At 42.6% G+C, this 18,697-nt stretch overlaps 1 protein-coding gene across 2 annotated transcripts in view; it reads right to left on the bottom strand.

Moving 5' to 3' along the window:
- Positions 1-213: 213 nt before the first annotated feature.
- The window catches only part of drp2 (dystrophin related protein 2), a 137,541-nt gene continuing 119,057 nt past the window's right edge, over positions 214-18,697 (bottom strand). Inside the window, exons 19-24 of one of the 2 annotated variants that reach the window (XM_034093720.1) lie at positions 11,946-12,011; positions 9,543-9,689; positions 7,662-7,914; positions 4,712-4,832; positions 3,827-3,913; positions 214-3,419 (exon numbers count right to left, since the gene is read on the bottom strand). In XM_034093720.1, coding sequence (XP_033949611.1) covers positions 3,400-3,419; positions 3,827-3,913; positions 4,712-4,832; positions 7,662-7,914; positions 9,543-9,689; positions 11,946-12,011 — 694 coding nt within the window. In that variant the 3' untranslated portion in view covers positions 214-3,399. The remainder of the gene's footprint in view (positions 3,420-3,826; positions 3,914-4,711; positions 4,833-7,661; positions 7,915-9,542; positions 9,690-11,945; positions 12,012-18,697) is intronic. The other variant, XM_034093719.1, reaches the window with a different exon arrangement.

Below are 18,697 nucleotides of genomic sequence, written 5' to 3'. Positions count from 1 at the left end.
AAGTGATGAACGGTCAAGTGTCAACAGGAAATATTGATTCTGCCACATTGAAACCAAATATAAACAGAATGAGAACATGTATATCAACAATCTGCATTTGGCCCCATTCTGAGTTAAGTTTCATTATTCAGTTCTCAAAGGGATAACTGCAGCCGCATAAAAAAGCACAGGAAGATGAGGAGTTTGCCAAATACAAATATTTTATTTCTGTACACAAAGAGTAGAAAGCAGCCAGTAACCCACTCGTTATTACAGTAAAAAGCCTTTCTTCAGAAAACGTTTTTACACAGATTAAAAACTCCAGAGAAAGGACAGCAAGAAGTGTTTGAGTGCTGGACAACAACATAAAATAAAAACCATTAAACAATTAACATTTCAATAATTAATGAGGTATATTAACAGTGATTAAAAAAAACAACCCTCAGATCATCAGTATGATATGATGAGTGTGTGTGAAATGATGTTAGTGTTGTCAACAGATTAGTGGATTCATTGCCCTGTGATGCGAGAGGTGACACACAAGCTTAGATGCATCATAATAGCAAGAATGGAGGTTGTTAAGCAAAGGCATCGGAGTTATGTTGGCCGGCTACATGCAGTCTTGAGAAAGCAGTGTCCTCTGGGGTGATATGGACAGCCTTTTTCTTCAATCACACTGCTTCAGTCACGCCACAGGTAGCAGGGCATGTTCTGTGTGTTTGGGGAACATAGGGAGCCATGACCAGCATCGAAAGATGTACATGGACCCGACCCCAGAGGATCACACGGTCAAAGAGAAACGACTCTCCTGCAGCTGGATGACAGTGGAAGTTAATTTATGACAGGTCTCCCTTGAAAAAGAGATTGATGATCTCATGGGACCACCTTGTTGAATAAAGGTTTAATAATAATAGACGCTGGTGTCACACAGCAGCTGGGTGACACACGGGGACAAACGGTGTGTGTCATGTAACCACCTTCTGTATTTATTTATATCCTACTCCTCTATACTGTCTTAAAATAAACACAATGCTGACAGGCAGCCCTATTGGGAGTTCCTCCTCTTCTCTTTTCTCCCACAATGTCACTGTTACATCGGCTTGTGAGCCCACAGACAGATGTATGGGGTTTCATCAATGTGTAATGAGATGTGTAAACACAAATAAATGCATGTCTGTGAATAAACATTGCTTTTCATGTTTTTTTTTCTTTTATCCATGACCCAAGCTGCTCTTTGTTTCGACCTGTGAGACCTTAACTGAAAATTAAAAGTGTCGCTTGAGATGGATTCAACAGATGATATTGGCTCTTCAGCCGTTGAACAGCAACATGCTTCATTGGAGGTGGGCGTGGAGAAGAGGAGAAGTGCGATCTCTCTAGCTTCTCTTAAGGCTATTAGCATTTGTATTATGAACGGGAAAACATCACCTTTCAAATTCACAAACCTGTGGAACTGCATCCTTGGGGACAGTTCCCTAGCAACAGTATCAAAGCTAACAGGCAGTGAGTGATGAGGATGGTGGTGTCAAAGTGTGAGTGCCTGGAGGGGGAGCCGTAATGAATGCAGCACATGGGTTTCAAACTCATGTGCGAGGTCAGAAAGTGGCTTTAAGGTCTAAGATGTATCTCCAGCCAGTATGATGTACTGTGAAACACAGAGCCACAGTTTAGTTGTTTCAGGCGTTCTCTTATCCTGCTCCTGGAGACTTTCAATGTGCACATCAAAATGGATCTCTCACTCCAGCCCTCGAGCAATAAATGGATTGGGCTTTTTTTCCCACCTTTCCTCTCTTGTTTCTCAGATCTTTATTCCCTCCAGGCACCCCCAGCATGTTGATGTTCACCCATAAAAGTCCTATTATAACTGGTTTCAATGTATGGACGCTCATGCACTGTGATCCTTCCTTTTCCATGTCCTGTGAGCCCAATTCAACCACCTGCTGTCCCTGAATGTAAAAACTAAATGAAAAAGTCCATATTTAATATGGATCCAGTTTGGTTTTAAGGTATTCAATGACTGTGCTATGTTTAGAACAGAATGCACCCTATGACCCTCAGACTGTACAATGAGGGCAACTCCATTTCAACCTGGCGTCTCTTAGCGAGGGGAAATGAGGCATGTAGAATCAATAGCTAGTGTTCTATAGAGATATAGACGGAGAGTAGGGATTATCCAGGATGATGTCAGTGTGGAGCCGCGTTATGGTGGTGTGCCCTGTTCCCCCCTGGAGTGTCTGGAATTGGCCTGGTAGACAGGGAGAGAAAGAGAGGCTTGCTGCCTGGATCTACCTCCTTCTCTTTCTCTGCACACTGCAGGAGGACGCTAAGTTCCCAGAGTGGTGATATTAGTCAGCAGACATTTCCTGCACAAAATCCAGTTTCTGCCACAATTCAAATTGTCTCAAAACTGAAGGCTGGTCTAAATCCTGCGAGCCAGAGAGATGAAATGGATCTCCATTTCAAACGGAGGTGTCTGTATCTTTTAGAGAGGCAGCATGGCACATGTTATTGATCACACAGGGAACCGTTTGTGCACAATGAGGGACGGGCGAATGTTTATGTAGCAGCACATGCGTGTGTGTGTGTGCATCTATGGGGAGTGCAAGTGGTTCTGTATGAGCGTAAAGGGCTCACTTAGGAGAGGCGAGCAATGAGAGCGAAAAGCAGTTTGAGAGGATTAGAGGAACACAGTGTGTGCATACAGAGGCGCTGTGCTAGCGGGCACTTTGGCTGTCTTCAATAACTGATGATGTGTCTTTCTCACAAAGCTCGTTGTGGGTGCTGTCAACTCCCTGACAATCTGCACCACGCAGCCACATGAGATACAGTCAGCCCAGCCCTGATCCTGCTTACTCTAGCAATCTCTAACAGCCTCAGTTCAAAAACAAAGAACAACAACCGTGATATCACATTCAAGTAGAAAACAACAAAACCGAAGACACAGACATTTTTGACAAAACAAGGGGATATACTTCGTATTCCTTTTTGCATTTTTTTCAAAGATCTCCTCATGGGAGGTCCAATTTGTGCTGTGGACATATAAAGCTTCACACCTCTGAACGACTACACAGATACTGGTTAGCACAGTGTCTTGGCTGGGCATGTCCTTTTACTTTAGTGTCTCCCTGACCTGCTGCTAACGTTAGTTTCCTTTGGCTGGTTAACGCGGTGTCAGGCTGCTCCCAGAAGTCATGAAGCACAGCCTGGCCAAACGGACATCAGCGTTAGCCTTTAGCAGTTAGCATGAAAAAGGCTTTTAGTGCACAGATTCCAGTAGAGGGTTAGCTCTGGGTATCATAGCTGCTGCAGTGGTCTCCGGGCCTGGTGAACTGTGGCCGACCTCAGCCGTACGGAGCTCCTCCCTCTGCCATCAGGCGTCCTTTACAGGTCTTCATTCTGCTCCTCCAGGCCCACTTGGGGTTAGATGTGTGAGGTGGAGCCTGACATTTGGAAATAAGAAGAGAAAAAAGCTTCAAAATGGCAGGAAAGCAAGCACAGGAAATGAGCAAATGATCTTGGATATAACTGTGGAGGCTCTGATTATGATAATCCCTTTCTTTGTTCAAGTTACAGGCCTCTGCCCAGTCAACTGCGTTTCAGATGAGACGGGACCGTTTGCAAAGTGTGTGACAGTGACGCTCCCTTTCTTTCTCTGTGCTACTGTCTCAGTCTCAATTTATCTTACTCCTCCTCCCCGCCACGTAATGTCCCCGTCCCTCCCCCGGACTATCAACCTACAGCAGTACATGTTTGCTCTTCTCTTCATCTCCCACGGGTGATGGAGGAGCAAAGAGTGTGTCTCTGAAGTGTGGATTGCTACAGTCCGTGCAGCTGTGACTGAACTCACCCGGTTCTGAAGGGAAGACGTTTCTAAGCTGCTCGATGACTTCCTGGAGCTGCAGCACCGTATCCTGTTCGTGCGCCATATCATCGCCTGTGACACACACACACACACACACACACACACACACACACACACACACACACACACACACACACACACACACACACACACACACACACACACACACACACACACACACACACACACACACACACACACACACACACACACACACACACACACACACACACACACACACACACACACACACACACACACATACACAATAAGTATTTAGATCTTGTACTTGAGTAAAAGTAGAAATACCAGAGTGTAGGAATACTCTGTTACAAGTTATAAGTCCTGAATTCAAAATGTTACTCAAGTAAAAGTACTCATTAAGCAAATGGCCGATTTCAGAATTATATATTATATCTTTTGATTATAATTATTGAGGCATTAATGTGTTTATCAAAGCTGGTAGAGGTGAAGCTAGTTTGTATGCTGCAGGGTAGCTTGTGAATGTTTCTCCATGTAGAATTAAAGTCTTATTTAAGGGTTGATTATATTTCAAATGCTTAATCCAAATCTGTAAAGTAACTAAAGGTATTAAATAAATACAGTGGAGTAAAAGTACACAATTCACCTCTGATTTGCAGTGGAATAGAAGTAAAACATAGAAACCCATTTAAATACTAAGTAAAATACAAGTATCTCAAAGTTGTACTTTAGTACAGTACTTGAGTAAATGTAGTAGGTGACTGCACCACGGCACACAGAAGGTTACACGTCTATAAGAGGTTGTGGGGGGTAGGAGGGGAGGATGCATGGTTTCACACTGTGTGCATGCGTCAACACAACATCAGAGAATGGCTGCTCGTCACTGACCTGCTGCTTCAGTGTCGGTGGTCTCTCTGCTCGCATGCTCTCCGTGGTGACCCCCCCCACCAGACACGGGAGAAGACAGGGTCGACGGCTCTGAACCGTTGGCCTCCGAGTCGTCTTTGGGCTGTTTTTTAGGAAAGACTGATTATCATTCATTCCGAATAATTGCTAATATCCATCATGCTGGAGGCTACGGAGACATTTAGCCTTTCACAAGGTAAGGAATGTGATAGTTAATGACACACAGCCAGCAGCCCTGGCATCTCTGAGCAGAATTAGTTAAAATAAGGATATTATGCCCAACAGCTGTTACACAAAATCTGAAAATTACTGTGATCTGAGCTTTGATAGACAGATGTATTACGCTGCACCGCACACAGCATTATTACTAAGAGGCAGGGAGGTCTCAAATCACAGTCAGAGATGTACAGTATAACGTAGCTCTCTAGAAGATACAGTATTCCCAAATATCATGTATATGCAAACTCACTATCTTTTGTATTTCTGTAAGCAACATAGCAGCAATATCCAGGGGTGAGGTAGTTCAGTTGTTGCAGTGAAATGTGGGGTCTGCCGAGATTGTAAGGATTTCATACATAAACATTTCCAAACTACAAGGAGGTTTTTCTGATTTTATTTTCAGAGGAAATTAAAGTGTGATATTGGTCTTGGAAGAATGAAATAAAAGAAAAAAACATTTAAAAAAAACAAACAGGAATATGTACCTCCTATTTCTCTTTACTCTAAATGTCCACATCTTTAACCTGAAGAAAATGCACTCGTCTCTCCTTCTCAGTGTCTTTCTCCCCTGTCATGCGCTAGCTTTGTTTTCTTTACTTAGAGACCTACATGCACAATTTACATCTACTCCCACCACGGCTAACAATTGACACTTTCTTAATATAGCAACCCAGCTACTGTGTGTGTCAGCGCCCACTCCATATCCATCCTTCTCATACCTCTCCTTTAGACTTAGAGTGCAGTGAATCCTTTTATTTGACGTCTTAAGGCTCATCTTCTTTCATAACTTTTTCTGTACTGTACATTTTGGATTTCCCACTAATGGTTATTCCATCTCGCCATTTCATCCTTTGTAAACACAATGTATGATACGCACTGGGCTACCGGATGTAGGCACTGTGATGCATACAAATGTTGAAAGTCATTGAGTCTCTGTCTTCCTGTGCCCTTTATTCAAGCTGCAGCTCCAGTTCAGAAACACATTATAAATAAAGCTGATGCAGTTCATCAAACCCCCTTAACGGACCAGATGCTGCTGTGATAGATAAGTGGCTATCAAACTTTTGACCTTCAGTGTTTATCAGACAGTGACTTCTGCTATTCAGCGGATGGCCCCGGACACTAAGGGCCAGGTCACCTTTAGCAGCAGGTCAAGATTTAGAAACCAGTAATTACTGTCGCTCGCCAGAGGATCTAAGGCAGCGACGGAATAAGGGAGGAGGAAGTACTTTATTTCATTGGGGAATTTGGTCTTACACCATAGCACATCAGAGACACTAGCGAGACCTAGCAAGACTTTAAAACAGGCAGTGCAATCTTAAAATCAAGTGCAGCAAGGATATTGTTGCTTGTCTTATAAAGTAGTTCAAGTTTGGCAGCAGAGTTTTGTAAAATAAATTATTCATACCAATTTATATAGATGAGATTACAGGCTCTGTTTAAATAGTATTACTTAAAGCTTGCAGACTAGAGAAAAGAGTGTTCAGATAGTACGTTTTAGTGCCAAAAGTAGTCAAAATATCTTGGATTCTGAGTCGCTCAAATGTAGGGAATCTTTTGACATTCAAAACCAAGTATTAATTTCAGCAAGGCAGAACCAAATGGGGCACATCAAAAGTCCTAGGCTTTATCAGGACATGTAGTTGCGTATCTTCCATAGCAATGGAAGTCAATATCATATCTCCACATAAGGATCTCACAAAATGGAGGAGCGTAAGTGGAGAAGGCATTAACAGAAGTAAGTGGAAAAAGCACTCAGATGCAGTGGATGCTGTGTTTCACAGACTGTAAGCTGCTCAGCTAAAGCAAGCACTTATACCACTGTGTGTTCAGAGAAAGGTGGAATACTTCTTTAAAAACAAGCCAATTGCTTTTGCGTTACTCTTGATCCATCTATACGTGAATGAGCAATGTGAAAGGCTTATTATTCTCCTATTTCTAGTTGTATTATCCTTAAACCTGTATTTCTTCTTTTACATCTCACTCACAGTAAGGTTAGTACAGAAGTATGACCATCAATGTGTACTTTACGTATCAAAAGTAACCAGTATACATCATTGATACTTAAAGGGTGTTATATTATTTTGTATGCTACTCCATACATAAGTATGTTCTCACTATTATTGATGAATTAAAATTAGCAGCATATTATGTTTGTAACTGGCCAAAGGAAGTTATTTCAAGTATACAGGGCTGAGTTTATCTTGAGCAACTCATAGTATTGTTATATTTATGGGCCCTTTATTTCCTAGACAAATCCCAATAGTCTCCTATATAGAAGAACTATATGGAAAATAGAACTAGAAATAGACCAGAGCCTTGCGGGTCAACATGAAAAAATACTTAATCTGTCGATTTACAAACATACTCACCATTCAAAATGAATGCTGAATAAAGTATTCAATAATAAATGAAGAATGAATAAATAAAACTAGCACAATCTGAGCTTGACAGAACTTTTTCCTCTCCAGAAAAGTACACAATTAGAAAATAAACTACAAGGGTTCATCAACATTGGAATCTGCAAAATAGGTACAGTACTATGGCTTCAAAATAAATGCGGTGGAGTAAATAGTACAATACTTCCCTCTGAAACATAGTGGATTCGTGTTAGAAAGCAAGTGCCTTCTAACTCTCCTAAAGTACAGTAACATGTTTGTATGAGTGCTCGTCTCTCTCCACCCCCACCCCCGTGCCTCTCAGAGAGGGGTACCTGTAGCAGAAGCTCCCTCAGCCTGCGGAGCTGCGACTCCAGCTGCTTGTTGTGGTCCTCCAGGATCTGCATGCGGGTCTCCAGGCGCGTTTTGTGCTGCCGGAGGACCCGTGCCTCGGCCAGCAGCTCCTCGTCCTGCGGCCCCCCCTCGGTCGGTGAACCTGGGCCGCCCTCTCCGGCCTCGGTCAGCATGGGAACAGACGCCGCCTCCTCGTGCTTCCACTTGAGCCTCCTGTACTCGCTCTGCAGCACCCTGAGGACCCACAGAACAGATGGAGGGGAAACTGTCAGCATGCAAAACACATAAACACAGCAGAAGGTATTCACCCAGCTTCCACCTGACTACACGTAATGCCCTGACATGTGTGTAATTTATATAATTAGAGTCATTTCACCACATGCATACATATTAATAAAACCATCCTCATTTTGAACACGAGCTGCAATAAATCACTGTTCTCCTTCTCTCACATGAAGGGTATCATCTTATGTTCTGTGCTGTGAAGCATTGCTAAAGACCTGCACATATCACATGGTCATCCTTACGGCTTTACTTCCTCAGTGATTGTATGTGTACAAATATTAAGCACAAAATAATTGACACATTTGTCATCCTTTACATTGTTTGTCTCGTTTTCTTCTGACCTTGTTGTAACACAATATATGAAAAGCTATTCAACTGGAGAAAAGGATAAAGTATAAGGCTGATAAAACAATGTTGAGTATATTTTTTCTAAGCTGTTAAAGTAGAGCCAGGACCCCAACAAAGAAGCAAAGGGTTATTCATTGATTCTTGAATTGGTGTATTGTTCAGCCACATACTGTAAGAGCCACAGCAGAGGACATAAATAAGGACAATGGAGCCCACTGCAGTATCATAACTGAAATGGGTCAAGGTTTCAGACACCCAAAGGGCAGAAGTGTATTTATGTCTCTGTGTAAGTAGCTGGATGTCCCTGTGTGTGTTAAGGTCACAACCAAATTGGAGACAAGAGAAAAATATTCATATGAATCATTGGCATAAAGGTTGCCTCTGGTAACCAATTAGCCAGACAGGAGAAATTAATTAGCTTCATTTATGGAAAATGCCTGAGCCTCTTAGCAGGTAGGGCACAATACATTCAAATTAAATCATTCAAATCTAAATGTGTTTCAGAGATGCTTTACATCAGACTAGGAAACCTGTAATGTACTCTCCCTCCCTCTTTGCAGGAAACCAACACACTGTCAAGGTGAAGTATAACTATGTTAACACAATATTTTTCAGCCTTCACTGTCAGGTATTCAGACAGAAAATATGTTTTATTATCCTAACACTGTTTACTGGGATTTAGTGTGTGAAGGTAGGCAAATAGCAGCAGAAGCAAAAATAAACATGTTGAATGGATCTGCGTAAACAAACAGATTATTTTATTATGCTTCTTGGGGAGCTTAACAAATCGAAATAACCCCCTCAAGAAATGTTAACATCCCTGCTATCTATAATCACATCAACACCATTTTCTTATGTTTGCATAAACAGCAAATGTTAGCAAATGTGAGTGCAACTCCAACACCTAAACAAGTCAAGAGAAGATACTCAGGACTCTCACAAAAGGGCCTTTGTACAATTATTCTAATCAAGCATCATTTGTTGTTATTATTTTATTTATGAACGCTGAGTGTCTGATTGGTAATCGCACACCTTTTCTTTTAACCAGGAACACTTAACTAACACGTTGTGTAGCCTGACCTTCCTCTTTCTGTATGCTGTACCATGTGATCTATGTACCATGTATGTTTATAAATAAAAACTTTAATTACAAAAAAAGAAAGAAAGGATACTCGCTCCGAATCAATGTCCTAAATCACATGTTTTTGTTTGTTTTCCCGGACACAGACCTGTTCTCGTTCTCCAGGCGGGCCAGGGTGCACTGGAGCTGCTCCTGGTCCTGGTGCTCCAGGTGGGCCAGCAGCATGTGTTGTCCACAGGGGGAGTCATGGTCCAGGGCTGGGCTGGAGTGACGCAGGAGGTACTGATCTTCATCCCTGAGTCCCCCACACAGGAGACAGCACACTGAGCCACCAGCAAACAGCCACCAGCAGCACAAAGCAGAGCCAGGGGCCAAACAAGGCAAGCAGGACGAGGAGAGGTATCACAGGACGAGACGCGATCAAACAAAACCAGACAGACAGGGACGGGACACTACGACAAATGCATTGTGCAAGGTTCCCAGTCCAAATATTAAATGGCCGGTCATAAACTTGGCTCACCACACTAAGATCCCACTCTCTTTTATTAAAAATGGTTACGCTACATCACAATATAATGCCCAAATAATAAAAACTTTATCGACGATGGAACGGAAAACTTAATGTTCAGATGTCTGTTTGAGAGCAGACACACGGCTGTAAAACCGCAAATGCAATTATTTTAATGGAAAGACAGCTGTTTGTCAATTTATATGTTCCAATAATGCTTTGGGCTATTAGCAAATTATTTATTGAAATAACAAGTTATAGGCTTTGAATTGTAATGCCACATTATACATCCCATTGGTATTTATAGGCCTACTTAAAGCAGACTGGTTACGTCTAGAGATGGCCAGATCCATGTCAGTTGCAGAAAACCTTGGTCAAACTTGATGATGCAGCGGTCTGTTTGTGTATGACAAAATGTCTCAGCATTTCCTAGAACAAGAAACCTGAAGGTTTTAATTTTTTTAATGTCTTTCTTACTTTGGTCATTCACATCACCACTTGGTCATTTGATAAAATGGTGTAATGCAGAACATCTCATATCACTTAATTGAAAGCGGTTATACACAACATTTACATTTCTATTATAATAAAATGCATGACCCACTTATGGAAGACTGAAGGTTACATTGATGTTTGCATCTAAAGGATTGATTCATTAATGTCTGTATCCTAGCAAGAGGCAGACTGTGAACTGAGAACAATGCACACCGATGACGGGTAAAGGCTACACATACGGGCGGCATTATCCAGAGAGAAAACAGCGTGAGGCCAGCCAAACCGCAGCTGGAGGCACAGATAGCACAGCAGCATGTTCAGAGCCGTGCAGCAGTAAAAACAGAGAGGCTCCGACAGACAGAAGGACGGATTGGTAGTATAAAAAGAACAAGACACAAGGCCACATGAGGGTAAAACAGCACCACTACATGTAAAGGGTAGAAGTGAAGTGTCATGCATTCAAGCAAACTTCCAGGCATCAAATTACTGACAGACAGAGATACAACAGCTTCATGCACTGATATACACATTTTTGTGACAACGCTCCACCCAAGCAAAACTCTAGATACGTACACATGGAACTAAGACACTGTGAGCAGGCTTGAGAGGCACGGATTCTTAAAAGTGAAAAATACTGAAAGTAATGCAGTTTTATCTCAGCCTCGACTAGCTTTTAATGTGGTGTCAAGCTCAGGCTTCACTCACAGCACGCACACATAAGTCACGTCTGAAAAGAAATAATGAGCACACTTCACAAAACACACACACTGACACACACTCGAGCCCTAAAAGATCATATACCACTTTGCATGGATCTGCAGGGCATGCTACCTTGACTTTAAAGTTCAATACAAAAATGAAAAATATCTGAGAGAAGCGCGGTTGAGCGCTCACTCAGATGTCAACTAAATACGACTTGTAAGAAAAACATGGACGACTCTTTCCACCTGGCGCTTTCCACATTGAGGACTCACTGTCCTGACTTGTTGGATGCTTCTCTCACATCAAACACCCCTCATTACTTTCACTTCTCTAACCTAGCCACCACCTGCCATTCATCTAGCCGCACACACACACACGCACGCACGCACGCACGCACGCACGCACGCACGCACGCACGCACGCACGCACGCACGCACGCACGCACACACACACACACACACACACACACACACACACACACACACACACACACACACACACACACACACACACGCCCACGCCCACACACCTCTCTACTCAGCGGGGTGTTGTGTATCAACCCAAAGCCGAGGACTTTACTCACAGCAGGCATGTGCATGAGAGGGCACTGTGTGCACACTGTTCTCGCTGTGTGTCCTTTTCATTATGCAGCTGATTATTTATGTCACGTCACCCAATTTCTCCCTAACAGTGGAACATGCATGCACAAGCCTGAGCACACACAGAAACACAGACACAATCAAGGTTTCAAGAGGACAGACTGTACACACAAAACACACACACATAATCGACATGAAACGCTGTGGTTGTTGTGGTGGGGTAGTGTGGGGTGTGCAGCATACTCACAGACTTTCATCAGGAGACAGGCTGTCGGTGAAGAATGAACAATTCTGGCTCTCCATTTCCGCCAATCTACACACACACACACACACACACACACACACACACACACACACACACACGCGCGCGCACACACGCACGCATGCACGCACACACACACACACACAGACACACATACACACACACACACACACACACACACACACACACACACACACACACACACACACACACACACACACACACCACACACACACACACACACACACACACACACACACACACACACACACACACACACACACACACACACACACACACACACACACACACACACACACACACACACACACACACACACACACACACAAGAGAAGTGCAGGATGACTCAGACTATCCTCACAGCTGTCCTCAAACGTCTGATCAACAAGACTGAAGAAGTGCAGACATTTACTTGACAAAGAGTATGATCGATACAAGTGTCCACAAGAAGGGGAGGATAACATATTGATACAATACTGCGCACTGTCTATCAGCGTTCAGGCAAACACGCTGCTCACTGCTTTGCCAAAGAGCTCCATAGTTAGCGATTGTGTGTGTGTGTGTGTGTGTGTGTGTGTGTGTGTGTGTGTGTGTGTGTGTGTGTGTGTGTGTGTGTGTGTGTGTGTGTGTGTGTGTGAGTAGAGAGCGAGCTGCTGTGTGGCTTTTCAGGGCCAAGGACATCTCCTTTAGTTCTCCACGATGTCCTGCTGACCGTTTCCCTGTGCGTGCTGCTCTATTATAACACATTCATAAACAAGCTGCAGTAGGGGAGAACATCTCAAGTGTTTTGAAGATACTTGGCGCTTCTTTAAGGTTTGATGGCACACATAAAGATCACAGCTGGAAAAGTATCATTACTGAGAGAAAAAAATGGTTGTTTGTTTAAAAACAATGAAAGATCAGTGAATGGACTGAGAATCGGAGCTCAACACGCAGAGCTGCTTTTCCAGTAACGGCATGACTGTAGTGTGTGTGTGTGTGTGTGTGTGTGTGTGTGTGTGTGTGTGTGTGTGTGTGTGTGTGTGTGTGTGTGTGTGTGTGTGTGTGTGTGTGTGTGTGTGTGTGTGTGTGTGTGTGTGTGTGTGTGTGAATGAGAGGCACAAGCAAAGTTTATTTACTTCAAAACTAAATTAATTGGATAGATATGGAGCCCCATAGGATTGACAACATAGACATTCTAAATAGGGCGAAAGTGGATATTTTGGCTTCTGATAAGGATATCAAATAATCAGAAGTAGTTGAACACCTAAACTACACTTAAATGATTTAGCATTGCGTCTCACACTCTCATAAATTGGGTAATTATGTTTCGATATTAGAGGTGGCATCCAACATTTGTTTGCACCTCACTCATTTGGCTGTGCAGCAGTTATTCTTTGGTGATTATGGCTAATACACTAATAATCTATACTCATATTAGCTTTAATAATAACAATGAAGCAATGTTTACTACAATTATTACCTTCACCAATTAGGCTATGATTTCTGTTTTTTTTTTTATTTATTTATCAGGAAAATGTAAAACCTACTGGCACAATTGTATTGAAACTTGGTGGAGAGATGTAACATGCAGTAGACATACACCCCATTCCATTTGAAAGTGGATACAGGCTTTGTTTAACGGCACATCCTCTCGGTATGACTGCACTGTCTGAGTGCCCTTCTTGTAAGTAGTGTTTTCTTTGCTTAGGTGTTTTTCTCACTTAGCATTGGGTCAATGCAACAGCACCAATATCAGTAGCCATTTATCTCCCTGCTCTCTTGTTTACTTTTAAGGGATAAAACCCTCGCTCTCCATCACTATCATCTTTGAGTCCTCAACTCTGCAGCTCACTTCTGAATGAACAGGGTCACACGTCCTCTGATGCCTTTCAAAAGAAGATGTAGGAGGTTCTGATCTAAAGAAGATATAGGTTAAGTAACATTGGGTATACTACAAAATAATGTACCACCATCTGCTGCAGTCCTCTGTCTATCACATGTTAATGATATGTAACAGTGTTAGACAATCAAAGGGTGGCTTTCTCCTTCAAGTTAGGTAATCAACCAGCAGAGAGAACCTTGTGATATGTGGGGAGCCTTGTGGCTGCCTACAGTAGATAGATCTACCTACCTACATACATACATACATACATACATACATACATACATACATACATACATACATACATACATACATACATACATACATACATACATACATACATACATACATATACTGTATATAAATATTAGGGCTGTCAAGTTAACGCGTTAATAACGCCACTAATTATTTTAACGCATGTGCATTTTTTGTCCTCGGCCGCCCCGTAGTTTCAGAGCGCATCAAGTTTAAAATACCATCTATACAATCCGAGCACACTGCTGATGCCGACAGCCCCGCTCCTGCCGCCCGCTTGCGGCAGAACACACTTGAAAGTGTGCGGGGGAGACGTCTGGACACGTCTACGAGCAGCAAACTTTCAACAAAGATCGCTATAGCTTGCAGGCCAATTGACATTGTGGAGGACGAGGGGCTGCGTGATATAATTCGGGTCGCATCCAACGACTTATGAATTGCCTTCCAGAGCCACCACTGTGTCGAAAATACACAACTTGTATGAAGTCCAAAAAGCGAAAGTAGAGGAAGATTTAAGAAAGACTCACCGGAGACTATTGGACTTCACTCAGTAATGACAGTTACCTCGGGATCACGGCGCATTATTTTGACCCACAGTGGGAACTTCAGTCTCATGCTTTGACAGTTATGAAAACAGAGGACACACACACACACACACACACACACACACACACACACACACACACACACACACACACACACACACACACACACACACACACACACACACACACACACACACACACACACACACACACACACACACACACACACACACACACACACACACACACACACACACACATACACACACACACACACACACACACACACACACACACACACACACACACACACACACACACACACACACACACACACACACACACACACTTTATATTATTGTATTGTATGAGAGAGGTTCGAGGTTGAATTGAGGCGAATATTTGTAAGTTTAGCACTGCAGCTTTGCCGGTCCATACACATGACACACTTCATGCTGCATCATCTTTCGCAGAATGTCGTCAGCTGAAGGAGTGAGGGACGGGAGGAGGAGGGGTGAGTGATGAAGAGGCTGTCAGGGCTCTCCACATCACATCCTATTTCTCTCCAGAACCGATGACACCATAATACTGACCATTTTAGGATTTATCCATGTCCAGTTACAGGAGGCCCGGCCTATGAACCTGACCACTCATAATTCAACCTGCGCCACAGTTCATCAGAACGCCTGCACAGAACATGGAGTCCCAGACAGGGACACCAGCAAACAAAGAAAGAGAGGGCAGGAAGTAATAGAAAGTATTGATGTCTTGTGCATACACGTGTAGCCTCCTACATGACGGCAAACAGTTGTGAGATAAAATAAGAAAGAGAGAGAAACGAGGGTAAGAGGGGACACATCCTTACAGAGCTCTAAGAGGTTTTTTATTATTATCTTCCTCTCCTCCATCCTAGAGAAGATGTCGAAGCAGGGCTGATGATGAAAGGAGTGAACTGCACTCCTCCATCGATATGGGGGAGGGGGAGGGGTGGGAGATACAGAGACAGAGAGATAGAGAGGAAGAGACAGACTGTCTCAGTGTTTGACATGCCTGCATATCTGGTTTTCCTAACCTCAAAAATCAAGAAGTTCTCCCTCGATATGACTGGAGACTACATTACTGCTACCACGTACCCCTCATTGGCTGAAGGGTAATTTGACACACACACACACACACACACATATCTGAGTGAAGGAGGTTGATAGCTCACTCAGATGTGAGCACTCAATAAGACTTGTAAACACACAAAAAACACGGACCACTCTTTCCAGATTGAGGACTCACCTTGTTGGATGCTTCTCTCAAATCAAACACCCCCATTACTTTAACATCTTTAACCTAGCTACCACCGGCCATTCAGCTAGCTTTCCACACACACACACACACACACACACACACACACACACACACACACACACACACACACACACACACACACACACACACACACACACACACACACACACACACACACACACCACACACACACACACACACACACACACACACACACACACACACACACACACACACACACACACACACACCTCTCTGATATGTCTCCCCAAGGGGAAGAATTTCAGACACTAGCCTGCCAGTGATGTGAGTTCAAAGTCAGCGCAGAGTTGCAATAAATACGGGGAATGAATTCAAATAAGAAATTAGATTTCTCCCTTTATATCCTATAATTACTAACAGGTATGTAGGCCAGAGGCAGAGAGAGGGAAAGAGAGAGAGCTAGTAGAAAATGCATTTGGGATAAAAGCTGTCAACAAATGTGCTGTATAGCTAAGCCTACGATACAGCGTATACATGCTTCTATGCCAAAGAGCTCCATTGTTGTCTACAATTATTTAAAAAAACACTTGAATGAGCCACACTGTTGCGCTGGCTGACATGTTTCTTCTTCGTTTAGAGTTAATCCAAGATACACATTCCTGCCGCCAAAAATGCTTACTATAGCACCACATCTGTGGCTGAAAATAGTCCCAAACAAAATCACTATTTAATTCTGTTTGGGTACAATAACTAAAAGTGACAGTGCCCAGAAGAAAAAAATGAAATTACGCATTCATGACCCATTTATAAATATTCAGTAGTAGGTCTTTAGGCAGAGAGTAACAGATAACAATAGAAAAGATGCAGTCACTCAGTCACGAGAGGTGTAGTGGAGACCAAAACAAAGGTCAAGTTTGAAGATGGGTGGGGTCTGAGTAAAGGCATATTAGAAGGGGGGTGATGCTAATGATGCTAGATGGGCTCATGATGATTGTCATGATTAGCATATTAATGATTGAGTTTTCTCTAACATAGTGACAGTATGCAGCGATAGGCTAAGATCTCATCTCTCCTCCTTTGCCTGTCTAGCTGTTTGTATTCATGTCCCATAAGTACATGTTATTAACTCGGTCACCGGGGCAACATCTTCAGAGTTGTTCTGCCTCTTGTCTTACATCTTGCCAAGTTTAAGTCTGGATTATGGATTGTTTCTGTGTCTCTTGCTGTGGTCTTGGTCGATGTCCATAGCAACTAACATTGTATTGGACATATTCTTGGAGATGTCTTTATTGTGATTCTTGTTATTAGTCATAAGTATTTGTCGAGTTCCTATTGTTGCTTTTCCTTTCCTAAGAAATATCTTATAGTTATTATTATTGTTAGCGACATCTGAAAGCTGCTTGACATCCTCGTAGATCCATGTTTTTATATATGTTCACATCATTTTTGTTATATGGAGGGTCTATGTTGTAGTTTAATGATGTTCTTATCTTTACACACCACATTTGTACACCTCTGTCCTTCCTGGGAAAGAGCCTTGATTGCTATTGCTGGAACTTGGTGATTTTAGGGATTTGTTCCTTGCTCGCTGCAAGGGTCAAAGGACAGAGGGTGTCTTATGCTGAACTGATTGCTGGGCGCTCTGAGCCAACTTTGTAACATATTGCTTGATTGATTGAGTTGTGGCCTTAAAGGTCACAGTGACCCTGATCTTTGAACCCCAAATCAGTTCAGCCTAAGGTAAAGGTTGAGGTTTGTACCAGATCTAAAGGAATTCCACTAATGCAGTTCTGAGATATCTCTTTTCCAATGACAGTAGGATGTGAGGTCACTATGACCCTTTGATACCCAAATCTGCTGTGTTCATAAAGGGGTTCGTGAGGGCCAAATGTAAAGAATATCCCTCTAGGGTTTCCTTAGAAATCGCTTTCATGAGAAAAACATTATGCTCCAGTCCTAAATTCAATTTCAACTGATTCAATTAATTATTTAAACTGTATTCAAACAGTTCAGTAATTGATTACAAAGTCTTTGTAAAAGATAAATAAGGATTATTTTCGGACATGACCAGAAAGCAAGTAGGTCTCCAATAAAGACCCTCATCCATATGGAGAAAAGATATGTTTATGAAACACAGATGGCTTCCTGACATCCAACAAGTCGAAAGGCTTTGTAGGAGTAAAGTTGCTAAGATACCGTTGCGATACAGTGGTGTTGTCTCAGCAGGCCAAGGAAGGCAATGTGTCTCCATTTTGACTAAATTTGCATTTCTGTTCTTTTAGTTTATTTTGCAGAAGGCTATTGGCAGATACAGTTTTATGCAGTCTTTTCTGATTCAATATAGCTGGGTAGCAAATCATTCTGTAGCAACAAATGAGTACGTGTAAAAGGATTTAACAGGAAATATATAACAGTAGAAAGGATGAAAGTACTAGAGAGAATGGAGAAAGTGGGATTATAGGGATTGAAAAATATGTGGGTGGGAAACTATAGAAGAGTAGGATCAAAGATGAGAACGAAAAATGAAAAAGGGAAATCAGGAGAACAGAAAACAGGAGAAAGGAAGAGATAAGACGGTAAAGGGGACAATTGTGTGGTAAGTGCTCCCTCTGTGTTGACAGGGTTGAAGGCAGTTGAGGGTAAGAGCCTAAGAGAAGTCGTACCACACACACACACACACACACACACACACACACACACACACACACACACACACACACACACACACACACACACACACACACACACACACACACACACACACACACACACAC

The sequence above is a fragment of the Pseudochaenichthys georgianus genome, chromosome 10, assembly GCF_902827115.2.
Source record: "Pseudochaenichthys georgianus chromosome 10, fPseGeo1.2, whole genome shotgun sequence".
NCBI lineage: Eukaryota > Metazoa > Chordata > Actinopteri > Perciformes > Channichthyidae > Pseudochaenichthys > Pseudochaenichthys georgianus.
This window is presented reverse-complemented; position numbering and strand designations above follow the sequence as displayed.